This window comes from Harpegnathos saltator, unplaced genomic scaffold, assembly GCF_003227715.2.
Source record: "Harpegnathos saltator strain DR-91 unplaced genomic scaffold, Hsal_v8.6 scaffold144, whole genome shotgun sequence".
In the NCBI taxonomy this organism is placed as follows: domain Eukaryota; kingdom Metazoa; phylum Arthropoda; class Insecta; order Hymenoptera; family Formicidae; genus Harpegnathos; species Harpegnathos saltator.
In genome coordinates this window covers 262265-288994 of record NW_020229922.1, presented here as the reverse complement: position 1 = coordinate 288994, position 26730 = coordinate 262265, and the positions used below count along the sequence as shown (strand labels likewise).

General features: G+C 43.2%; 1 protein-coding gene, 8 non-coding genes and 1 pseudogene across 10 annotated transcripts; 7 read left to right on the top strand and 3 right to left on the bottom strand.

The window, feature by feature from the left end:
• Window positions 1–31: 31 nt before the first annotated feature.
• Window positions 32–150, bottom strand: LOC112590786 (5S ribosomal RNA). The gene has a single exon (XR_003114471.1). It is a non-coding gene; the product is annotated as a 5S ribosomal RNA (ribosomal RNA).
• A 308-nt stretch (window positions 151–458) lies between these two features.
• Window positions 459–577, bottom strand: LOC112590781 (5S ribosomal RNA). Its single transcript, XR_003114468.1, has one exon. It is a non-coding gene; the product is annotated as a 5S ribosomal RNA (ribosomal RNA).
• A 308-nt stretch (window positions 578–885) lies between these two features.
• On the bottom strand, window positions 886–1004 carry LOC112590779 (5S ribosomal RNA). Its single transcript, XR_003114466.1, has one exon. It is a non-coding gene; the product is annotated as a 5S ribosomal RNA (ribosomal RNA).
• Window positions 1005–5739: 4735 nt separating this feature from the next.
• Window positions 5740–6806, top strand: LOC112590755 (uncharacterized). Of its 2 annotated transcripts, none has more exons than XM_025308230.1 (2): window positions 5740–5946; window positions 6044–6806. In XM_025308230.1, the coding sequence occupies exons 1-2, from the start codon at window positions 5771–5773 to the stop codon at window positions 6156–6158; spliced, it is 291 nt and encodes a 96-aa protein (XP_025164015.1). In that variant the 5' UTR covers window positions 5740–5770; the 3' UTR covers window positions 6159–6806. The 2 variants fall into 2 exon arrangements, with proteins under 2 accessions (XP_025164015.1, XP_025164014.1); XM_025308229.1 differs by having other exon boundaries at window positions 5776–5946.
• Window positions 6807–7667: 861 nt separating this feature from the next.
• On the top strand, window positions 7668–7786 carry LOC112590776 (5S ribosomal RNA). Its single transcript, XR_003114463.1, has one exon. It is a non-coding gene; the product is annotated as a 5S ribosomal RNA (ribosomal RNA).
• A 254-nt stretch (window positions 7787–8040) lies between these two features.
• On the top strand, window positions 8041–8162 carry LOC112590785 (uncharacterized; annotated as a pseudogene).
• A 15230-nt stretch (window positions 8163–23392) lies between these two features.
• On the top strand, window positions 23393–23511 carry LOC112590778 (5S ribosomal RNA). Its single transcript, XR_003114465.1, has one exon. It is a non-coding gene; the product is annotated as a 5S ribosomal RNA (ribosomal RNA).
• Window positions 23512–23818: 307 nt separating this feature from the next.
• On the top strand, window positions 23819–23937 carry LOC112590780 (5S ribosomal RNA). Its single transcript, XR_003114467.1, has one exon. It is a non-coding gene; the product is annotated as a 5S ribosomal RNA (ribosomal RNA).
• Window positions 23938–24238: 301 nt separating this feature from the next.
• On the top strand, window positions 24239–24357 carry LOC112590770 (5S ribosomal RNA). Its single transcript, XR_003114457.1, has one exon. It is a non-coding gene; the product is annotated as a 5S ribosomal RNA (ribosomal RNA).
• Window positions 24358–24665: 308 nt separating this feature from the next.
• Window positions 24666–24784, top strand: LOC112590783 (5S ribosomal RNA). The gene has a single exon (XR_003114470.1). It is a non-coding gene; the product is annotated as a 5S ribosomal RNA (ribosomal RNA).
• The last annotated feature ends 1946 nt before the right edge of the window (window positions 24785–26730 follow it).

Here is a 26730-nt window from a genome sequence, read left to right as displayed (position 1 = left end):
AAAAATTATTCAAAAAAATAAAAAGAATTTACGCCAACAGTACACGGTGTTCCCAGGTGGTCACCCATCCAAGTACTAACCGTGCCCAACGCTGCTTAACTGCAGTGATCGGACGAGAACTGGTGTTTTCAGCGTGGTATGACCGTTGACGATAGGAGCATCTTGTTTGAAGCATAAATTATGGAATTGAGAATTATTGTACAATTCCAAAGTTTTAACCATGTGTATTAATAATAAATAAACATACGATTAATATAAAAAAAATACACAGAGCAATAATTGAGAAAGAAAGAAGAGAAAATTAGAGCTCATCTCTCTTTCTTAATATTTTAAATAGTGGTTTGAAAAATACAGCACCGCTGCAAAATTTGTCTCGATCGGGTGTGCTAAATAAATAAATGTATAGAAGCTGTACACAGGAATCTCGAAAAATTATTCAAAAAAATAAAAAGAATTTACGCCAACAGTACACGGTGTTCCCAGGTGGTCACCCATCCAAGTACTAACCGTGCCCAACGCTGCTTAACTGCAGTGATCGGACGAGAACTGGTGTTTTCAGCGTGGTATGACCGTTGACGATAGGAGCATCTTGTTTGAAGCATAAATTATGGAATTGAGAATTATTGTACAATTCCAAAGTTTTGACCATGTGTATTAATAATAAATAAACATACGATTAATATAAAAAAAATACACAGAGCAATAATTGAGAAAGAAAGAAGAGAAAATTAGAGCTCATCTCTCTTTCTTAATATTTTAAATAGTGGTTTGAAAAATACAGCACCGCTGCAAAATTTGTCTCGATCGGGTGTGCTAAATAAATAAATGTATAGAAGCTGTACACAGGAATCTCGAAAAATTATTCAAAAAAATAAAAAGAATTTACGCCAACAGTACACGGTGTTCCCAGGTGGTCACCCATCCAAGTACTAACCGTGCCCAATGCTGCTTAACTGCAGTGATCGGACGAGAACTGGTGTTTTCAGCGTGGTATGACCGTTGACGATACCAGTTTGTTTTTTTAAACATGAATTATCCATCTAAGTCTAAAAGTCATTGTACAAATCCAAAACGTAGTATAACCGTTGACGCTTGTCACCACTTCTTATGGCATATTCCTGGTGACTTCCAATTAAAATATATGTAACCATAAAATTAATATATATATAAATAAAATATATATTATATATATTTGTAATTTTGTAACTATGTATGTTTTATATTATGTCTGTATTTTCATATACTATTAGGATGTAGGTGGAACTGTAGAAGTATCAAAGAGACTGTTAATATTGAAAAGAAAACAGCAATCTAACAAAAGGAACAAGTAATAATAGAGAGGATAATTATTCGCAGCTAAAAATAAACGAGGATAGGCCACGCTCGAAAAGGAGACAGTTTTAGAAGTGTCCTTCGCGATTGTAGTTCTGTTAATTGCAGTTTCACGGTTCTGCGGATTATGTACGTATATAGGCGTATAAAAATATACATGAGTCAGTGACAGAGGATACTTGTACACGCAATTACCATGTGATCCACGTTAGATCCAGCATAACCTTCCGCAAACGATTTTACAGTCGCGGGTGCGTGATTCACCGTCGCGCAAAGCGACGGATGAATCATTGCGCGCCATTGAAGTAACGTCGTCTCTGCTATTCGTCAATATCACTGACTGACTCCTTGTAGGTGTATACGAAGCTCAAATGACGAAACGTGTCCTTCCCCTTTTTGATTGCATAGCGATTTGTGTCTCTATTTTGTCGATTCTTAAAAATAATAGATGGCAATGAGACACTCTGAAGGCTCGTCTACAATAGCTGTAAGAGTAAGGCTGTAAGGCTGCAACGTAAGCTGTCAGCGAATGAAAATATTTCATTTCGTGTCTTGCAACCTTACAGCCTTACTCTTACAGCTAATGTAGACGAGCCTTGAGTCATTGTAAGCAGTAAGAAGTAAGCGTAAGCGGTAAGAAATAAACCAATCACAGTTGATTATGATAAAAAATAATCAACTGTTCGACGAGGAGCGAGCGAGCACAAGCGACAAGAAGCGAGCGAGCGCAAACGACGAGGAGCGAGCGAGCTATAAGGAAAAACCTATAAAGAAAAAGCTCGCTCGCTCCTCGTCGCGCGCGATCGCCTTTTGTCGCTTACGTTGTCCCTCGCCGCGCGCGCTTGCCTACCGCCACTCTTTGACTCCGCCTGTATCAAATGTCTACGTGCTTACTGCGGCCGCCCTCCGCTCTCTACGCGCTCGTTGGCTCACATGTTTTAATTAATAACTCGATAACTATTGCCAATTTGACATTATGGTACATGACTTTTTTTCTCGACTACACCCAATCTATCTCCAACTTTCGTCTGCATGATCAGCTATCAAACACCCTGTATATATATATATATATAACAAGAGCCATATATGTTAATAACGGGAGTAGATGAAGACTTAATAAAAAGATTTTATATCATATTACAAGTACTATCAAGCGGATATGAGATCGATACGGCAAAATTCAAAATATATGCCTTGAATTCTGCACGGAAGTTTGTCGAATTGTATCCGTGGTACTATATGCCAACTTCGATTTACAAAGTTTTAATTCATAGTGATATTATAATATCTTCAGTTATATTACCAATCGGGCAAATGTCTGAAGATGCACAGGAATCCACGAATAAAATTATCAAAAGAGCTCATGAGGACTTCTCGCGGAAAAGTTCGCGGATCAACACCATGACTGATGTATTCTCAAGATTACTTGTGTTATCAGATCCTTACATTTCAAGTATAAGAAAATTACCACAGAAGAAATTTAGATCGTTATCACCTGAAGTAGTGGAACTTTTAATATCACCAATACTGTCAGTACATGCTCATGAATCTCATGATGATACTGATGATTCTGATAACGATGTTGATGAATCTGAAGAATTAGATGATGAATAGTGAAGTACCTTTTATATTATAATATATTATATTTATTCACGCGTCGTGAATCGTGAGAGGCAAGGGGACTCACGTAAATAAAGCACCCCAATAGGAACACAAAAGTACTACGTCCACGCCGTTGTTCCTGGGTAGCGCTAAAAGTACTTATTTTATTAGCTTCTTCAGCTGGACTTCGAAAACCCTTTAATACTTAATTGTAGCATAATTGGATAATTGTTGTACATTAACATTGTATATTAGGTCCGCTATTTTGTTTTTCTGTTAATTTGACATCAGATTCATAATCAGTGACCTCAAAAACCTTAGTGTACCAATCTTTATGTAAATCGAAAGGAGTCTTCATATTTTGGCCACGTTTTCGGGTTTTCGTCCCACTGTGCGACGGCTCGATCGAACTAGCGATTGTTCTGACACGATTGGCCGAGTACCAGAAAGATTTACACGCTCGAATCTTGGCCACCGACAACCTGAGCGAACGACAGGTGTGCGAAGGAGCGATGGCTATCGCGGCTCGACGATCGATCAATCAACGTCGAGCGAACGACGAATCACCGAACGCGTTCACATCGTTCACCAACGACGACTACATCGAACGTTTTTGGTGCAAGATACCGTGGTTGGCGTTTTGAACCAACATGTTCCCGCATATGTGTGAGATAGCGTTTTTCGCAAGCGTGCCACATCGCGTGGCCGGTACGGACGACATCGGTTGGTCCTCACAATGTATCGACTACAACACAGCGAGAATCTTTTTCGTCGAACGATTGAACGCAGCCGCTGCGTTGATCACCGCCGTCGTAGCGGCAACCACCGCCGTTCACACAGCCAACGTCGTCGGTGAGTCGTTGTCATTCTCCTCGGTACCCACAATGACAACGATGATCGACGCGGCGGTCGACGCGGATGAACAGACGAGGACGTTTGCTAATTTCGAACAACGAAAACCAGACCAGACGTGATTATACCGCTCGCTACGATTTGTTCTCATGGCTCAGCAAAAGTAGATCGATCGATCGATCGTTTTCCTGTATACATTTATGTCATAGAAAATAAAAAAATATACTACGAAATCTAAATGTTTCGTCCAATTCTATCCCACTACTAGTACACACCTAACCTTTCTCCGAAAAAACAAGTATGTTTCGTGCGCATATGTGCTTGAGCGCATCAAAAGTGCGAGTTAATATTATATCGGTACTTTAACGATAGTTTCAAGTTTGACAGATAATTTTTAGGCACTGCCGGTTAATCGGCACGATGGTGCGCGAACAACGGTGCTAATTTTGCGATAACGTATTTGTGTGAAGAAGATAACAGTTCCAGGCGGAAACATGTTCGCGCGATCGTTACTATTATCGCTGGTGCTATCGGTGCTCCTGATAAAATGAACGACAAACGTACGTTGTTGCTCCGCGACGAACGTACAGCAGTATACAACACCGCTAATTGGGCACTTACCGTTACCGAACGAAAACGATACTAGGATTTTGTACCTCTACGAGGCAGTGGACTATCGACGGACATATTGTTAATATCGAGATTGCATCATCGATTACGTCGGATCGCGGAATCTATCGTATGATTTCCGGCAACTTGTGAAACCATACGGTTTGCCGGATCGCTATCTGAAACGATTGTTGTACGGTTGCAAATATCGTTATGTCGTGCTAAGTCGAAGAGATCTCATGGATTTGAACAGCTACGGGATCGACGATGAGGTTTTTTGGCATTTGGAACGGCATTGGGATTTGTATCTCATGGACGATGTAATTGACTCCAAAGATCTAATGGTGTATCCGGTCGTTAACGATACTGTGCATGCCGAGTTGTTGTCCGACGTGTTTTACCTGGCTTTCCAACAGTGGATGCATTTGTATTACACATTTTTATTACGACTTTGTATTACGACACTCGTTGGATCGATCGAGTCGTACGCAAGTTCGATATCCGCGATCATGGGCCAACGACATGGGGTAACGACACGTATGAACAGCCGCCGTTTTTCGACTATTACGTTCCTCCGTGATGTCATCGACCGGTGACTCACGACGAGTCAATCTTGGACATCGGTGTTTCCTCGTACGTTCCGAAAGAAAAGTTCGCTGTAACATTAGCCGAGGGACGATCCGTTCGATCGAACGGTCGGCGCAAGTGATACATACGACGCCAGGACATAACAGATTCGTCATTGCGCCATCGATCGAGGACAAAATCAAAAACTCGTGGTTGGATCACACCACCGGTGCCGATTGGTTCGGTCCAAAACTCGCAACATACGAACTACTTCGATATGTTATCGAACCCAACGAGTCAGTGTATTCATTGCACGCAGTAGCATTGAACGAAATGGCCGCTTATTTTGGGCTCCGTGCCGAAAGAGATCCGTTTCTATTGATCGAAGCACTCAACAAGTCGGAGGAATTCCCTTCTTACGCATTGAACGCTGATGAACGCTAGCACGCTCATGGAACAATCGTTCGATCGCGCGAACTCGTGGCAATTAGCGCGACACATCTCGTCGCAACTTTCTGTCATGTTGGATCGTTCACCGCGGTACATTCGGTGTCGTCCGGCTGTACAATTGAGGCGCGAAATTTTGCTGTTGCAACGGTCGGTCGAAAACGTCTTCGAAGAACGCGATTGGTGGCGTTCTTCTACCTATTCGCATCTAACCGAGCGGGAAAAAATAAGAAAGTGACAATTTTATATCAAGATGTTTAATACATTTTTGTCGTATTGGAGAGCGTTTCGATATCAAAAAAATTCTCGCGCGAGCCGTGCTGTCGCGCACGAAGGTTCTCTCGTGTGAGATCGCAAGACCATGGTCATCGCTGTGGACGTCGTCTCAACGTTATCGTTCTTTCTGCTGTGTATATTGAACGACAGTTCCGTATCAGCGGATCGAAATCGTTGGCTGGATGAGCCCGAGGAGAAACAACAACGAATAGTGTACCAGTCGCTCTCGCCGCGATCATCGACGATCGTTACGACAACGAGGTGGACTCTGCTCTCTAAAAGTGAATCAGTGAAACTCACTGTCAATCAGCGAATATACACTGATTGTCAGTGCTAAGTATACCACTGAATTTTTCAGTGTACTACGCTCCCTGGTGCCGAGGGTCAGCGATCGACGGCAACATCACCACCACCGAGATCAAGAGCTTCAAGGTGGACCTGGACATCAACGTCACGTCGAACTTGTGACCTGAAATCTTGGCCGCCTCGTCACCCAGCGGCCGATCGATTCGATTGAACGGTCAATACAAATGGTACATGCGGCTAGAAGATGTGCACGTTCCCTGGTTGCGCGAATCGATCGAGGCAGCGATCGATTGGTGACACGCGAGAGGCGCTTCGTGGTTCGCCGGCCCGTTCAGAATGTCAGAATGGCGCGTTCGTGTCGGCAGTGGTAACAACGATAGATTGGATTACGACATGCGAACGACCACCCACCCGTATTCTGTGCATGCCGTCGCATTGAACGAATTGGCCAATTATTTTGGTTTCCACGACGACACGAGCCGCGATGACGAAGAATATTACGAGTATCCACCCTCATCGGTCGACGCCATCGACGATAAGGTGGGCGTTCCTTCGTTCACGCACCTGAGCGCGAAAACTCGCGTTCTGTTGGACGAAGTGTTCGGTCGCGTGAACGCGTGGCGAATCGTGCAGCACCTCACGTCGCAATTATTGGCCATGCGCGAGCGTTCACCGCACGTTCAATGTCGTTTGGTGAATAAATTATTGTTCGAAATTTCACGATGGCGATTATTCACCGATAGTTTTCCGCAGAAATTAATGATGCTCGATCAGGTCGTTTGATGTATACAATTGTTAATGAACAACGAAAAAAAATAAACCAGTTTTGTCCCATGCAAAAAATTTTTATTATTATAAGAGTTTATGTTTCTCTGGTAATATATCGTGAGAATGCAAGAATCTGCTAACGGCCATATGTAAGCGCCGTATGGACGTGTTATTTATTGTTTCGTGCGTGTCGTCCGTGTTGACATGTGGTAGGCAGCTCGCTAACGAACTGTGATTCTATGTAGGCCCTAAACCAGAGCTCGGCAAAATGTGCACGCGACGGCCGATTTTCGACTATCTCCGCCCACCGCTATTGCCTTTACCTCGCCGCTCCGCGCGCTGCCTATAAGCCGCTCGAGCCTCAGGAGCGTGTTTCCAATAGTTTTCCACGTCACCCATGAAGTACTATTATGGACGCGTTTTTTCTAAGTGATATCCTCAGTAAGTCTAATCCACTGATGACTATAACAACCCGTAACTAATTGAACAGAAGCGAAATAAAATATGTCAAATGAAGAAATTCAATTCGATTTTCGGCGTCTTTTATTGGTAAGAGTGGAACCGTCAATTTGGATATTGCATGTAGCGAGCCGCATAAGACGTGGTAAGGAATCGTCGCTTAAAGAAGAATACTTCTCATTTTTTATAAACTTCATTTCTGAAAAATGAAGAGGCCTACTGGAGATACTACTTAAAAAAAATGCGTCAATAATAGTACCTCATGGGTGACGTGGGAAACTATTGGAAACACGCTCCTGAGGTTCGAGCGGCTTGTAGGCAGCACGCGGAACGGCGAGGTAAAGGTAATAGCTGTGGGCGGAGATAGTCGAAAATCGGCCGTCGCGTGCACATTTTGCCGAGCTCTGACTTAGATGGATAGTTCACGTTTAAAAAAACAAATTGGTATCGTCAACGGTCATACCACGCTGAAAACACCAGTTCTCGTCCGATCACTGCAGTTAAGTAGCGTTGGGCACGGTTAGTACTTGGATGGGTGACCACTTGGGAACACCGTGTACTGTTGGCGTTTATTTTTTTTATTTTCTTGAATAATTTCTCGAGATTCCTGTGTACAGCTTTTACACATTTATTTATTTAGCCCACACGATCGAGACAAATTTTGCAGCGGTGCTGTATTTTTCAAATCACTGTTTACAAAATTGAAAAAGAAATGAGCTTTCTAATTTTCTCTTCCTTCTTCACCAATTATTTCTTCGAGTTTTTTTTTTATTTTAATCATATATTTATTTATTATTACTATACACGATTAAATCATATCGTGATATTAAGTCATATCACGCTAAAAACGCCAGTTCTCGTCCGATCACTGCAGTTAAATAGCGTTGGGCACGGTTAGTACTTGGATGGGGGTGACCACTTGGGAACACCGTGTACTGTTGGCGTTCATTTTTTTGCGGCTCGCTACATGCAATATCCAAATTGACGTTTCCACTCTTACCAATAAAAGACGCCGAAAATCGAGTTGAATATTCTTCATTTAACATATTTTATTTCGCTTCTGTTCAATTAGTTACGGGTTGTTACAGTCATCAGTGGATTAGGCTTACTGGGGACACCACTTAAAAAAAAACGCGTGAACAATAGTACTTCATGGGTGACGTGGAAAACTATTGGAAACACGCTCCTGAGGTTCGAGCGGCTTTTAGGCAGCGCGCGGAGCGGCGAGGTAAAGGCAATAACGGTGGGTGGAGATAGTCGAAAATCGGCCGTCGCGTGCACATTTTGCCGAGCTCTGCCCTAAACAAATGGAGCATAAAGAATTTGCACGTCGACCGATTCACCGTGCACCACGGGCAACAGATTGGTCGAAAAATGATGAGAGTCGAGCAATGTCGCGTCCATGCGCCGCGAATGACCCAATAATAGGTTATGATTTTGACCGTACAGTCGTTCGACCGCGTTCCCGTCACCGTTTTGCAGATCAAGCGCCTTGCCATCATCGCTGTCGTGGTTCGTCGCGTCGAGTTGTTATCACGATGGAACAATGCTGCGGTATCGACACGACCGTGCGAGCATCTTCATTCACCCATTGCTCGTCGTCTTCGTTGTAACATTCGATCGTTGACACGCCGCCGCCCGTCGCCGTTGGCACGGTTGACGACGTTATTGACAGCGGCGGAATCGAGTGCCACGGCGGCGATTTCCTGACTGTAGCGGTTACGTAGTGCGACAACGAATCATCGTCGCGATGTCGCTCGAATCCGATAACGCGCGAAGAATCGTCACATTCAGCCGGACGGCTGTCGTCATCGGTCGTCTCGTATTGCGACATCGTGATCATGTTTACGCGCGTGTACAAATCTTCCAGATACGAACAATTCAATTGATTCAACACATCAGCCACTTCGGTCATGTTCTGACGCAGAGTGTGTCGAGCGTGCACGAGAATCGCGCCGTCGCACGACAAATACATCTCCATTCGACTGCCGGCAGGGTGATCAACAGCACGATCACCGGATTGCCGGTTTGTCGCTTGAAGTCAAAAATGGTGCATCGATCATTCGGATCCAAACGTATGTACGGAATCGGAAATTCATCGCTCAGGTCAACGGTGGCGTTCGACAGCTGTGACAGTACGGTAGAATTATGCGACGCGGTCGTTGCATGTTTCGAAAAACCCACGATCGCAAGACTGCCCGGTAGATTCTCCTTCGCCAAATGAGAGTGCAGCTATCGAGCGAAGATATGGTACGATTCACGCGTCAGTTACTTGTCTAGAACGTACACGATACACGTGTCGAAACGCGAACTAACGCACGATGATACGACTGGTGCTTTTTCCGCCGTCGCTGCTGCGAGATCGATGTCGCCGTTATTGTTACGCGTACCTTTTTCGTTCGTCTCCGACGCTCGTCGTGACACAGTGGCAAAAGTGACACTTTTTTGTGGTGTCGCGGCGTCGCCTCTGTGGCCGTAAGATCGTCGTCGTCGCTTTCGCTCCGCCACTCTTCATTCACGTCTATCTCCGAACCGGAGAACTCGATCTCGGTATTGTCACCCTCGACTCGAACGACGTCTGGTTCGCGAATACCAGCGGTGACCATTGGTGCGCTTATCATTTTTCAGATGGAAAAGATTTAAGCAATCGTTAGATTGGTTTTTGCATCATGACTTCGTCATCGAACGAAAGGTGCAGTCATCGTTACCGTTGTGACAATGGCTATAGATTTTCCTATTCGCAAAAAATGCGAGTCGCACGCGAACTGTTGTACGGTGACTCGAAAAACTACATTGACGAATCGACCCCGATCGCCTGGACCGTTCGAGCAGAAGATGTGTGCGATCGGTTGGTTCGTTTAAAACATCAACGCCGTGTCGCGTCCGAGAGCTACGTTCGGTCGTTCACTATCCGCTCGGTCTGTTATGCACGACCCAATTTCGCACTTGCCGATTCTCGTGCGGAAGTGTAATGACGCGAGCGATAATCTGCTTTCACGCTCGACTGAACGGCGCGCTCCGTATCGGAGACGTTGCGTATATTGCGCAATCATGTGCTCGCATGACTGTTTACATAAATGATATGTAGCGAGCGATAGTCAGCGTTCACGCTCGACCGAACGATATCGAGGTCAAGCCGGCGCATCGAACGTTGTATAATTTTTCTATATAATTTATCTATTGTCGAAAATCGTTGAGTGGAAACAACGATCACCGAGTATAAAAAGCCACGCCGAACATTCGAACGGTACTCATGGTTCGGTTCTTCGTCTTTCAACGAAGGTACATCGCAACAACACGGTATAGTAGCGGCAAGGAAAAAGGTGAGATAAGTGGGCGTGATTAGCGAGGGCTTGGGGGGTCTTTATGGGTGAGTCGAATCGCGCGGTTAGTAGGTTCTCGGCGATCTTCGAATCGACGACAGCTCCTCTCTCGAGAGGGCTGCGGTTGATCGAGTCGTACGCGACCGGCAAGGGATCGCGAAAGCGTTGGCGAATTCGATATCGGACGGTTGAAAACACCGGGAATCGTTCGAATGGAAAACAGCACCTGTAAATCTGGCGAGGGATCTGCGCCCCCTAAATGCATGGGTGACACCCGAGAGCATCGATGGCGTTTGCTGATATCCGAGTCGCCTTAGTACGTGCAACGAGGAAGCGGCGGTCGGACGTCGGACGTCAACGCTGGGTCGGAATTCCAGGTCATACACATGCGAACACTGACGGGCCGGGGGATTCGAGAAAAAAGGAACTGCGAGTGGGTCGAATCGCGCGGTCGGGAGATTCTCGGCGAATTCGACGCGATGAACGCTCTCACGGGCGGAATTCGATCGAATTGTGCACGACCGGATAGGGGATCACGAAGGTGTTGCTGATGCCGACATTATATCTAAGTCCGCGAAATGCACCGTAAAACGCCAGTGAGGAGACGTTCGGACGGTTGGAAACGGCGGGAATCGTTCCTTTGAGCAAGAGCACTGTAAATCTTCCAAGTTGAAGTTGGCTGCAGCTCGGGAGCATCGATGTCGTTTGCTGATATCCGAAGGATCTGAGCCGCATATTCAGTATCAGATGCTGGGAGTAGACTGTCGGCCGGTTGAAATACTAGGTCCGAATCCCAGGTCATAAGTGGGAACACTGACAGGGTCGTTGCGCTAATCTGTTTCGACCGTTTTGTCGCTATATCACCCATACGTTGCTTGGGTACATTTTGAGAGAAATCAACGGGAACACGAGCATTTTTCGTATCGTTGCAAATGACGTAATCGACTGTACGATACGGGCAATTAATCGAAAATCGAGCGTTATACTTGCCTATACTGAATTAGATAGTCATTCGATATTGTTTTGTCGAACGACGGCGGTTTATCCGCTCGCACCGAAATTGTACGTATCGTACGATCGAACACTTTGTGACGATATTCGAACTCGACGCCACTCATTTTTTGTTCATGGCATGCGCTTAGCTTGTGGAACGTTTGACAGTTTTTGTTTTTCGATCGTACGGTACTTACACACACACACACACCACGTCGGTGCGAGAGGAGTAACTCGTTAACATAAATATATCAAATAACATTAAGGTAACGGCTGTTAGCTACCGAGCGTGTTATCATTTTTTTAATAGTTGGTATGTTCCATATGCGGCGTCGTCCAAGAAATATGATAACGCCTTATCTAGAGGAAAGTGTAAAAAAAGTGGTCGTTTTGCTAAAGACTTAAGATGATTATTTTTTTTTCTTCTGGGCTTGCTTACTGTTAAAAGACTCTTCTTTTGCTGTTTTAATTACATATTTTTATTCATCAGATACATTGTACAGACTTCCCGTTTTTTCCTTCTCCAGCATCGAATTAGCGTACGTAAATCGTCGCCGACGCGCGGACGTCGTCGCGTACGCGGTCGTGTTACATTCGTCGTCGTCCACATGATCATCATCTCATCGAAAAATATCCAGTTCAATCCTTGACTGTCACACACACGACATTATCGAACATATTGCTATTAACACTTTCTAACGTAAGTAAACTCAACAAACTTGCAGTAAGCCATATTTAGACGTTTATAGAACAGGCAGGCATACAATGAGACTCATTCTGAAGCGATTTAGCATAAGGAAATGATTTAGCGCAGGTAGGCGATCAAGAGGTCGTCTCTCGTTTAGACGTTTTTAGCACGTATGAATAAGAAATCAAGCAAAATCTTCATGACCTTTTTTAGCTAATATATATTTGACATCCTTAACACCTTTCAGTATACAACGTACAACTGAACAATGACAGACTGAACGCATTCTCAATTTTCCAAATCCTTCTAACATCATAACATCGATTCTCGCATCGTCGTCGTCGCGGTCATCGTCGCGATCGCGGTCGTGTTACGTTCGTCGTGCGATATGTATCATTGCATTTTCCCAATTTCTCCTTCTGCCTAACCGTACATAACTGGACTTAATACACACACATTTATTTCTTTTTTTACATTCGTGCATGTTTCATGAATTTCAGGCTCTTCGATTATTGACAAGCGAACACTTACAAAAACAGTGTTCCTTGTTTTCTTCGCTCGCGTTCGGGTAGGTAGTCCCCTCCAATTGCAACATCACTTTTTTTTTCGAGGTTGTATTTTGAGTCACTATATTTGCATGAACTCGTGCGATATCGTAACTCTCAATGTTACTCCTCGGTACACGTATGCGCGTGTAACGCGTACGAAGCGTGTATAATTTTTTTTAAGTTGCTCTAACATGTTTCGAATTACGAGGAGCGTTGAAGGCACCGTTGTCTCCGCTCACAATCGTCGATCGTCCAGAGATTAGGGCGTCGAAAATGTATCCCCCGCTTCCGATTATTCCAGATCATCTGGTATATGTTCGCAACTGTACAATTTGCATAGTCGGCGCTCGTGATCGTCGGAACTAGCACGATTGTACACCGCAGTGAACAAGAATGCTATCGGTAATGCCAATCGGTACGAACAAGGCGAAGACGCGTTGAATGTTTGAGTACTGAGCGCGATACCGATTATTGAGCCCAAAACTCCGAGCCAAATTAAAGGTGTTTGAAGAACAAACGGCACTATAGTGTCGCAATTGTTAAACGGTGAAAAGAACGAATCGTTCTTTCTTTGCGCCAGGTCCAAGTCCGCTGTCGCGCAATCTCGCACAACAGAACATACCCCTCGAGTGGTCCCTCTCCGTAATAATCAGCGGACGAGTACATTAACTGTGGTGACGAATTACGTTGCGATGAAGTTTCACTCTTCTCGTAATTCGACATATCGGCGTGGATCTTCACAAGTGGTGCCGCTTTGTTGAGCGACACACCGGACGACGACATGTACACATGACGTAAAAGATTCCACGTGCAGTTGATCCCGTAGCTCATAATATCGATGCGATGAAATCGCTGTGCCGCGAGAGGAAACGCGGTTCGTCGTTGTCGCCGTTCATTGTTATTAATGGTTGCATCGTGCTCCGTTGCATCGATCAAATCATCGGTCGAACATGTTCGATTTTCATGTCGAACAACCGATCGTTTGCGCAATTTTGACATCGTCCGTTCGTATACGAACGACACCGGTGACAGCGATGTTTCCGCACGAACGGTACGTCGAGTCGAACGAATATTTCACGACCTCCGTCGCCGCGCCGTGTTCGCACGGAGACGAAACGATTAGGTGACTTGCGCGAAACGGCGATCGAGATAACGGGTGACACAGCGAAACTCGAACGCCGAATACCGCTATTCGTCGACGCGCATACGTGTTAGTGTATGTCTACAACCTTGCTTTAAGAGGATGTAAGCTCTAAGCCGTAAGTGTTAAGTGACGTCATTTCCGTCTCTAAGACATTCCCGCGCAGTATTTAAGCTTTAGTCATTAGATCTAAGCGAATTGCGCAAAACTCAATTCCTACGACCTAAAGCGTAGAGTTTAAAGTCGACATATAATTTTCAGCCAATCAGCGAAGAGGACGTTTTGTCGTGTCAAAAAGAATACACCGTCGATCGTGGATATAACCTCGCTCGCCGATATAACCTCCGATTTTGTACTCCATATATTTGTAAAAGATGCACATTCCACGAACATAACACCGTTGTTAGCAGGAGAGCTTGACGTAAATCCATCTTGGTTATGTAGAAAGTAAAGAAACTGCGTGTTTACAAACGCATTATCACCAACCACCAAGTCCGAATAACCGTTCTCTCATTGGCTGACATACGTCACGTTTCACGCCTTACGTTTTATATTGTGGATTACCGTTTTTAAGGTTTATTTAACAGTTTTCAGCTTACAGCTTAGAGCTTACGGTATAGAGATAAAATATTTTCTTAAAACGAGGTTGTAGACATACACTTACGGCGAATGCTGGAACGCAGCGACGACACCGTTCGACTCGCCGTTCAGCAAAAAACGGTCGAATTGGAGCGCGAGATGGTTTCGTCGACGAGACCAGACGGCGTGGTACGTTCGAAAACGCGCGAGACACATTGTTCGCGCGAATCCGTCTGGTCGAGAGCGAACATTTGGCAAAAGCGAGGAAACTGGCTGACTTCGCGCGGAACATCGAGGAGATCGTTACTCGAGTGCGCAACTTGGTCGCTCTGGTCACTCTGGAACTCGTCGCTATTTTGGACCACCAACGTCGCTCGATCGAGACTCTGCAGCGAAAAGTGATCGGTGGTGATCACGAAACCGCTGATTCGCCCGACAAGCGTGCAATTTTCACGGCTGTTCGCGCCGTCGCACAGTGGGGCGAAAGCGCAAATTGCGGGACATATGGGTCACAAATTGAAAGTTTGAATTTTCACATGTTATAATACGAAGTATTTGGTTAAATACTTCTACTTTCTTTTCTTGTATCGCAAATTGCATCGTGGCTAACAGAATACTACTTACAAGCCGTCAAAGTAACATAGGTTGAACGTCTGCGTAACGTTTCTACGATGCACTCATCGATTCAATTCGAAGATACATGTATAAATATGTTTCTATTCCAATATGCATAATAATATCGTTTTAAGGTTACTATTATATAAATATTTCTTGCACACTTTTTCGAAAATATTCATTCTCTGTCTTGCGACGTTATCTTCCAAACGCTGGCAAATTGCCGTCGGCCCACGCGTCACGGCCTTTCACACTCATCCGCGAGATGATAAGTTGGGTGCCAGGTGCGGGCGGCCGCACCACTCACCAACGCTAATTGCCCCCAAGGGTGGCCGCGATGCGAGATTCCGATGGGACCGGTAGCTCCGTGAAATTTCCAGTCGGTAGACGGGAGGGGTTGGGCCGGAGATCGGGAAGGCGTGCAGAAAGATAAAGAGTGGCGTTCTTACTATTGGAATTACAAGTTTATTATTTCAGGAATCGGTACGCTCCGAAACCCCGCGAGACGGTACAAGTTTTCCCTGCGCGCGTACTCGCGAGATCGATAACGCTCTTCGCAACAAACCGACTTTCCGACAAGATACGCAGACGAAACACCGAAAATGGTAACAGGTGGACGGCCTTATAAAATCGGGAACCTCCCGGCGGCGTGGTCCTGAACGGTCGTCGGGCGGGTCGATCCTATCGCGAGGTCGGCTGTTGTCCTTCCTCTTCTCTCTCTTCGCTCGGTAATGCACGGCAATGCACGATGCACCTCGCTGTTTGGTCGCTAGCGATCGGAACCCATGAACTCTATCGCGAGCGAAACGAGAACTCTTTTCTCTCTCTCTCTCGAGCGGAACATCAAACTTGTCTCAAACCAACGGAACGCCAAAGCGAGTCTCTCCCTATCAAGATCCCCAAGCAAATCTTTCTTCGAGCGAACAACCAAAAATCAATCTTTCTCTTGCGAGAGGAAAAACGAATCTCAATCTCTCTTTCTTTCTGCTTCCTCGTTTTTCAAGAGGAGTCCCGCTCTCTCCCCGTTCCTCGCTCGTTCCACGGGTCGGGGATCCTTCCGCGAATCGGTGTTGCCGACCCGCGTAACATATGCTCTCTCTCTCTCTCTCTCTCTCTCTCTCGCTCTCTCTCTCTCTCTCTCCCTCTCCCTCTCTCTCCTTTTCTCTCGCTTTGTCCCGCGCTCTTTTTCTTAGGTCTGTCTCGCCGCTGTTTTCTTAGACGAGCGGGCCACGAGTCGTGATCGTGCTCGACGGTATCCCGCCTTGCTCCTTCCGTGTTGTTATTGTAGCCTGCCTGACAACAAACGTGGCAGCGGTAATTCCTTTCGGGACGACACATAATGCGTTAATAGGGAAAGAGAATAGGGAGAGAGCAATCACCTGAGGGGCACGTGCCTGGCTGTGAGCGAAGTCCTTCTCATCCTCCCTGCTCCTCCTGTCCTGATGGTCGGCTCGGAAGGTCCAGGGGCACAAAACGGTGGGACGCGAGACCGTCTCACCTGCACTAGGATATGTATGAGTTTATTGTATTTAGTTGTGATATGGATACATGAGGTTGGTAGAAAAGATTGGCTGAAATATATCACCCTTCTTTGTACTCCCTTTTCGCTTCCTCCTTTCTTCGCATCTTCTTGCCGACTCCCTATCCTCGCTTGCCGCGCCACCTCCCAAGCGCCACTTATCCTAAGCGCTGTGTTAACAGGACGCTGCACTTGCCGCGACTCGCCGCATTCAGCCGCGTTATTCGAACCTACTTATACGCTCGTTGATCGTGTGTTGATCGACGATCTGCCGGAAGCTATGGTGCGCGCGACGTGCGAACCTCCACGTGATGATCGACCCGTTCGAGTCACTGCTACAAAGGTATCGCATACACGAAGACTCCACCATTACGATAAGAGACAGCGATCCTTATCGCTTTTTACGAGAATTCGTAGAGGAGACCGGTTACATCGTATCGCGATCTGATTTTCGCGATATCGTGATAAAGATCAAGAAACGCATAAAAACTGACTATCCGAATTCGGAAACGCATTTGACGATAAGGCGCAAGTGTTTCATCTGATGTTTTCACTTCGCTGATGAACTCGTCGAGAAATATCATCAGTTTTCTAAGGCGGGGGGGAGGAGGAGTAGCGAGTGTTACGTCCACGTAACTTTAAACAATATAAATTCAATCATAAAATCAATTCGACAATAACGTTTAGACCGGATATTTTGGCCAATTGATCCTCAGTCTAGACGTAATAAATACAATACCGAATGCTTCTTCATCGGAGAAGATATAAAGAACAATGGGTAGATAACAAATATCATAACCATGATTATTGATTATCACTCTTATATCATGGAAAACATCCTTCCCCTACTACTAAAAAGGTGGTAAGAACTCGCGCGGGGGTATCTCACCACCTGCCTATAAAAAGCGACGCGCAGACCAGTGGGCATGGATTGATTCATTAATTCGGTTGTCATTCATTCATTCAGAAAGATTCATTCCATACCATTCATTCACTTACACATTCTTGTATTTCATGACTATAACACATATAAAAAACATTCTTAAAACGCTGATCTATTGACTCTCAATTGTAAAAGGTAACAATTAAAGATTTTATACTTAAATATTTGTCTCCTCAGATTAAATCCTAAAGATCCTTCTTCGTTCCGAGTTAAAACATAATTCACACAAACCAGTCCGTCCCGGGGTAAATTAGTTAAATCTATTGACCTCAAAAAGGACTAACTTACATGCATTCACGTTTCACGTCGTGACACGAGAAACACACGGAAACCGATCGGATCGCCACTTAATCCGGACTTTTTTTAACCTATCGTTGTACAACGAGATGTGGCGATCGAGATAACGCAGTGGCCATGGCCGATGCGTGCGCTCGATAGGACGTGAAAGATCAACGGTATCGATAAAGGGGTATATAAAGCTCGTTGCTCGAGGGAGTCATGAGTCAATCAGCTACGAATCACACCGGACAGTCGTCACTGTATCCGCGATCGACTACCACCGATAATATCGCCGCAGTCGATGCCAGCACTACGGATTTTTCGCACTCGAGCATGAACGAGACGTTATCGCTACCGAGGACCGGCGGCTCGAAGACACGGTGACATGACATACTGTCATTGCCGTTATCCGGCAATGTTCACGACGACATGGGACACCCTACGAATCGAAGAAATCCCCATTGTACGCAAAGACCCCAAGCTGTGGAAGCAGTTGGAGGAACTGAAGAAGACGCGCCTGCATATGCAGCAACAAAATCAGCCACCACAGAAGCGGCCAACGTCGTCGTCTAATCGTTCCAAAACGTCGAGAAAACGGTTCAGCAGCAGCGACGACGACGACAGCGTCACGGACATCGAGAGCGACGAGATCGTTGGGATGAAAACTGCTCGACACACCAATAGAGCAACATCGACGACCGTCTTCAATCGTACGATGGAACAATCGCATCGATATGCCGCTAACACGAACACGGTCCCGTCGCAACCACCGTCCTTCCATGCTTTCGCTCGCTCGTTCAACGTGTACAACCTGCTGCCGCAGGACAAGCAGTATGAAATAGCGCAACAATTGCGCGGCTCGTTGACTATGGAGGAAGTGGATCTGTGCTCGGGTAAACTGACTCGACGAAACGTTCATGACCAATTCCAGCTACTGTGCCAAGGGGTGGACATGAATATAGATCACGCGAAACATCGTCTGTTGTCGGCAACCACGACATACGCGTTCAGTGCATTTTCCAGTGTGGACGAAATAACGGACAAGTTGATGCTGAAATACGTAAATTATTGGTACGACTACGTAGACGAGGCTGAGTGTTCGTTTCGGCGTTTGAGTGTACGAGATTTCACGTATCTGATGGCGACTCCTAGCATGGACGAATCTATGGGTCGAATATGCTCGATATGCATGGCTCAATTCCTACGCTTGAACAAGGTCGGGAAACTGTGTCCCAAATTGTATATGCTGAATCAACTCCCACGGCCTCACAACACAGCTATGCCACAGCAGCATCGCGCGGTTTCGAGGACGATAACAAGGAACATGCCTCCGCGATCGGTACCGACGAGGAAGAAAAGCTCCAATACGGCGACGGCGCAGCAGCGGCAGCGAACGAGCAACAACCATCTTCAACAAGAACGATCATCATCGACCGCTGCCACAGCTAGTCGCGATCCGACGGGATCTAAGATAGGAATGAGAGTCGCTTGGGATTATAGATTTCCACCGATGCCGTCACCGCCTCCCGGTATCAAAATCGTATACGGGGATAATATGTCGGAGAACCCGGACGATTGGTATAAACGATGACGAAGAGGACGAGTACGCGGAAGAATGGTGGTAGCAGCAGCAGCAGCAGCGTTAACAATCGACAAAAAAACTAATTTCCGTTCTGATCAACACGATCAACGACGATCCGCAGCGTTTGATAGAGATAGTGCGCAACGAAATGTATTTTGTACGAGTGACTTTATGGCCGACAACAAGCACGGAATTCATCGACGAGACGCGGCATCACAGCGGCGTGCTATCGATTAGGAAGAAATCATCGATCGGTTCGGCCAGCGGCACGGCCGTCTATCATCCTGTAGATGTTACTTTGAGCAATTGTGCGTTCAATTGCGTCGTAGCGCGTCTCGGTGGCGTCGAACAGTATGCTCGTTGTGCAATGTTTCAAATGGATCTCGATTCGACGAACCTCATGTACTTTTATCGCGACCTTGATGCCGCTCTGCGCGATAATGAACATATGATAAAGATCCAAATCACCGATCGAACGCACAAATTAGAGTGTTCGCGCACTGACGCCTGGTAGACATGCGAACACACGATGCTCGCGTTGCGCTTTATCTCGCACGTTGTACAAACGTCTTACGCTTGTTGTTGACTAATAAAAAAATGTAATCGATATGTTCAATTTCTTCGATACACCATTCCCCCTCCACCCATTTTTAATCCGATAATAATAGATTCGATACGAGGCGAAAAAACGGTATATAAACGACCCGAAACGGGTTCGTGTGAATCGACTCTCTTTTTTGTCGCGAACGTAACGTTTCATCGCGATTCGGACGAGACCGAAACAACGATGACGACGACGATGATGACTCGATCGACATTGGCGAGTGTCGTGTCACCTCCTCCACGAGAGAGCGCGCGAGCGTAATAACGCCGACGCCGACGCCGACGCCGATCGGTCATATTCGTCATATTCGTTTAAGCTTCTCCACGATGCGATCGAGACATCGAACGTTCGATGATCGTGCGAGAACGGGACCTTATGCCATATTGCTGAGGAACATATTCCCAATGGCACGGCATCTTCGTTGCAGAACAATCGCCATTTGGATGATAACAACGACGATGATAATGAAATCGCTAACCGTCGTAAGGAGCAGTGTTCGTTCGTATCATTTTTGGTAAATGATCGATTTTTGTACCCTGCGGTAATTTTGGTGTGCTACTAATCGAGAATGTTTGTTCTTCACTCACGCACACGCGGAGAGAAAGAAAGAGAGAGAGAGAGAGAGAGAGAGAGAATCGCAGCAAAGACGGACTGTGACTGCACCATCATCGTCGTCGAATGAAGAATCATCGAACGAAGAAGGAACCGATGTGACGGGTTCACGATGCGAGTTATAATGTATTGAGCATTCGTGCGAATTTGCCCATCGTATTGAAATGAGCGAACAGACGATACGACATTTACCTGTCGAACACGTCGATCATCGCGTCGAGTCACCAGCAACAACAACGGATGACGTTAATATCGTGACCCACAACAGCAACTTTCCGCGTGTAAAAATGTTAAAACATTCCACTGGGTGGATCGTACGATTGACTTACGAATAAAAAACTTTTTTCGTACAAAAAATGGTACCTTTTTTACTGCTCTATACCACCAGCCGCCTAACCGTACGTCAAAATAACCGCACAAAAGAACACATGAACAAAAAAGTACTTCGTTATGTTACGTTTTAGATCACGCGCGCGCTATTAACAACAGCACATCCGTTCGCTCGAACGCGTGATAACAGCGAGTATCCAGTGGCTGACGACATAAACATGTGTGCCTCTAGTTCAATGGATGTTGTTACCGTAGTAGCGAAACCGGCTCGTAGCTAATCGTCACTTAGCGCCTAATGAATCGCGGTAGGATATAAAAAGCCAGCGTCCTAAACATAATTACAATAAGAAATAGGCTACGTAAAAAGTGGCAGAGAACGCACTTAAACAGATATAAAATAGAAGCCAACGAAAAAACGAATGAAATAAGAGCTAAAATAGCTAAATTTAGAAACAATAATTGGGCCAAAAAATTAACGAAATTAAACGTTAATGACAATTCACTATGGAGAATGACAAAAATTTTTAAGAAGGAATATAATCCAGTTTCTACCCTAAAGAAGAACAATGTAGAGGCAATAACTGACAAAGAAAAAGCTAATATACTTGCCTCTTAGTTTGAAGAAATACATAATATTGATATAGTTAACTCATACGATCAAAATAAAATAATTAAAGAAGTAGAAGAATATCTAAAAAATACAAAATTGAAAGATGAATGGCATAAGTTTATTATGCATCCAAAAGAAATCATTAATGAAATAAAAAACTTCCATCACGTAAAGCACCTGAAGCACACATGATACAAAACATAATTCTTAAAAACATGAGTCGTAAAGCCGTAGTGCAGTTTACTTATGTTATAAATGTAAGCTTTAAGTTATCATATTTTCCTCAATAATAGAAAACTGGAAGCATTGTGCCTATGAAAACGGGCAGAAACAAAAATGAACCAACTAGCTACAGACCTATTAGCCTCCTAACAACTATGAGTAAGTTATCTGAAAAAATTATACACAAAAGACTCAATAAATATGAAAAACAAGAAAATATTATAAAAGATAATCAATTTGGATTCAGGGAGAGACATAACACTGTTCAGCAAGTAACCAGAATAGTCAATGATATAAGCATCAATTTCAATAAAAACAATGTCACAGTCATGCTACTATCAGACATTGAAAAAGCGTTTGATAGGGTGTGAATAGATGGTCTCATCTATAAAATGATACAATTCAATTACACACTACACTCATAAAATTAATAAATAACTATTTGAGAAATAGACATCTAATAGTCGTGGTAAACGAAAGCAAATCAACAAAACGAAAAATAAATGCGGGCGTATCGCAAGGATCTGTATTAGGGCCCAAACTCTTTAATATATACCTTAATGATTTACCATAGTCCCAAAAAACTTCATTAGCATTATTTGCAGATGACACAGCCATATATGCAGACTCATTCAACGCAATAGTAGCAGCAAAACAATTACAGATACATATCAACATCTTAGAAAAATTCTATACTAAGTGGAAAATCTCATTAAATTCAACAAAGACTGAAATAATATTATTTGCTAAGAAATATCAAGATATAAGAATAATACAACCTATCAAAATATACGGACATAAGATAGAACCTACAAATAACATTAGATATCTACGTAGGAGTATACTTGGATTCTAAATTAACTTTTAAAAAACATATACAACACGTATTTTAAAAAACATATACAACAAGTATTGCACGAAGCATACCTAATGCTAAGAATGCTAAGAAAAATATACCCGTTAATAGTAAGAAACTCACCTACGTCTGTACACAACAAGCTACTAGTTTATAAAATGATAATGAGGCCAATAATAATGTATGCAACCCCGGTATGGTGTAGCGCTGCACCAACCAATATCAAACCTCTTCAAGTTTTTCAAAACAAATATCTTAGATAAATTCTTTCACAAAACAAATACGCAAAAATATGTGACATGCATAAAAAGACCGAGCTACCAATGATATTGGATTATATGAAGGAACTAGGAGAAAAATTCTATCGTGGACAACTAAACGACAATGTATACACCAAAAACATTACTAAAATTAGAAAACATAATGCACCGTTCCAAATTAAACATAAACTTCCCTATCAAGCACTTACAATTTTTAGAGAAACAAATTAAAAATAAAAGTACAATAATTACATAAATACCATAGGCGCAATATTGTACAATCAACAGTAAAATAGGTTTATTTCTTTTTTCAATTTTATTAATTAATTATTAATTTTTTAAAATTATTTCTTCGTCTCTTTTTATATTAATCGTATATTTATTTATTATTAATGCACACGGTTAAAATTTTGGAGTTGTACAATGATTCCCAGTTGTACTATTTATGTTTAAAAAACGACACTGTTATTGTCAACGGTCATACCACGCTGAAAACACCAGTTCTCGTCCGATCACTGCAGTTAAGCAGCATTGGGCACGGTTAGTACTTGGATGGGTGACCACCTGGGAACACCGTGTACTGTTGGCGTTCATTTTTTTTATTTTCTTGAATAATTTCTCGAGATTTCTGTATATAGCTTTCATACATTTATTTATTTAGCACTCACGATTGAGACAAATTTTGCAGCGGTGCTGTATATTTTTCAAATCACAGTTTACAAAATTGAGAAACAAATGAGCTTTCTAATTTCCTCTTTCTTCTTCCTCAATTATTTCTTCGTCTCTTTTTATATTAATCGTATATTTATTTATTATTAACGCACACGGTTAAAATTTTGGAGTTGTACAATGATTCCCAGTTGTACTATTTATGTTTAAAAAACGACACTGTTATCGTCAACGGTCATACCACGCTGAAAACACCAGTTCTCGTCCGATCACTGCAGTTAAGCAGCATTGGGCACGGTTAGTACTTGGATGGGTGACCACTTGGGAACACCGTGTACTGTTGGCGTCCATTTCTTTTTTGAATAATTTCTCGAGATTTCTGTATATAGCTTTCATACATTTATTTATTTAGTACTCACGATTGAGACAAATTTTGCAGCGGTGCTGTATTTTTCAAATCAATATTTACAAAATGGAGAAAGAGAAATGAACTTTAATTTTCTCTTCCTTCTTCCTCAATTATTTCTTCGAGCTTTTTTTTATTTTAATCATATATTTATTTATTACTAACGCACATTGTCAAAATTTTGAAGTTGTACAATAATTTTCAGTTACCCAGTTCATGCTTAAACAAAGACGGTATAACCGTCAACGGTCATACCACGCTGAAAACACCAGTTCTCGTCCGATCACTGCAGTTAAGCAGCGTTGGGCATGGTTAGTACTTGGATGGGTGACCACCTGGGAACACCGTGTACTGTTGGCGTTCATTTTTTTTTATTCTTTTTGATATTTTCTCAAGATTCCCGTATACAATCTTCATATATTTATTTATTTAGCACACACGATCGAGACACATTTTGCAACGGTGTTGTATTTTTCAAACCACTGTTCACAAAATTGAGAAAGAGATGAGCTTTCTAGTTTTTTCTTCCTTCTTCCTCAATTATTTCTTCGTGTTTTTTTTTATATTAATCGTATATTTATTTATTACTAACGCACATGATCAAAATTTTGGAGTTGTACAATAATTCCCAGTTAGATAGTTCATGTTTAAACAAAGACGGTACAATGGTCAACGGTCATATCACGCTGAAAACACCAGTTCTCGTCCGATCACTGCAGTTAAGCAGCGTTGGGCACGGTTAGTACTTGGATGGGGGACCACTTGGGAACACCGTGTCCTGTTGGTATTTATTTTTTTTCTTGATAATTTCTCGAGATTTCTATAGTCTTCATAGATTTATTTATTTAACACACACATAAATTTTGTAGCGGTGTTGTATTTTTCGAGTAACTAGTTGATTTAAAACATTCAGATGACAGACGCCAATTATTTCTCGTTTCTTCCTCTAGCTTTCAATATGTTCTTGACGAATATTTTACAATTATGTTTTATCTATTCAAATCTAGTAAATATATAAAAATATTAAGTCTGGATGCTTTTTAAACTGGAACGGGGATGTGATCATCCTCGAAGTACATACTCCCCCCCTGACAAAATGCATTTAGTCCAACGCTTTTGTCAATCCTTTTAGGAGCTTCGTTTCTCGTTTTATAGTATCAACATCCATAAAATGTTCATCCTGCATAATATTTTTCATTTTAGGGAACAAGTGGAAGTCACAGGGTACTATATCAGCTTCCAAATTACATGGTACTATATACTTCCAAGTTACATGGTTTCGTCGCATAAACCTTACTTTTGATTTGTCCCCAAAAAAAGAAATCAAGAGGAGATAGATCAGGTGATCTAGCAGGCCACTCAATGGAACCTCTCCTACTTATCCATTGATTAGGAAAAGAACAGTTTAAAAATTTTCGAACTCGTACCGCAAAATGAGGTCCTACTCCATCTTGCTGGAACCAAACGTTTTGCATGTTTGCGTCAAATAAATTTTCAATTTCAGGAATGATATGATCTCGCATAAATTTACATATTTTTCACCATTTAAATCACCATCTATGAAAAATAGGCCTATAATACCGCGACTACAGATCCCTATTCAAACATTCAATTTTTGTGGATATTGTGTGCGAAGATCACTCACTTAACATGAATTTTCGTCACTCCAATATCTACAATTGTAGCGATTAACAGCACCATTTATTTGAAATGTGGCTTTATCAGAAAAAATAACAAAATTGAAAAAGTTAGCATTATCATCACACCGATGCATCAGTTCTTCACAAAACTGAATTCTTCTATCAAAATCATCTCTCATAAGTTCTTGAGCGATAACAATTTTATACGGATAATATTTATGCTTTTTTAAAATGTTAGAAACGCTGCCTTCACTGATATCATTTTTTGGGCTTGTGCTGTTTTTGATATGGACAAATGGGGATTTTCCTGAAATGATTGGAGAACATCCAAAATCTTATCATCATTAGTTGCGGATTTCGGCCTTCCGCTGCGAGATCGGTCCTTAACTATTCCCGTTTCAAAAAAACGAGTCACTGTTCTGCGAACGGTGGATTCAGAAATAGGATCGAGATCAGGATGTGAAACATTGAATAGATCAGCTACTTCTTGATATGATCTAATACGGTTACCAAATCCTCGATAAATAAGTAGCAATATTCTTTCTTTTTCGGTCAACATTTTTCAGAGAAAAATGTGATATTATAATCGGAAAAAGAAACACATGTAGAAATATTTCTCATATAAAGCAAATTTTGAGCAAAAAGGTGTGCTGACTAGAGCGACGCATTGCGACTACGGCGCATAGAGCGACTCGGACTGTTGCCAGAGAAAAAAAGAAGAAAAGAAGAGAGAACGGTGACGTGTGTGTGATAACGGAGCGTTTTGAGAGATAAAGCCTTCACTTCGAGACGTTCGACTAATTCTTGAAAGTTCCAATCCTCTCCCATCCTTACTGACCATTTAACTAGAACGCTCCCGTATATACCTATACGAAAGAGACAAAGAACGAGATACGAGCGAGCGCAACTCGTTTTTAGAATATGTGGACTGAGAAGCATCTCTGATCGCACCTCCGCGCGATACACTTTGGGTAATGCTAATGCCGGCGGTACTGTAACTTTCAAGCGTCATAACTCGGAAAGAACTTAATAAAAAATGACTTCATTATAGTGTTTTGGAAAGCTCTCGAGATAAGCTACAAGAATTTCCAAT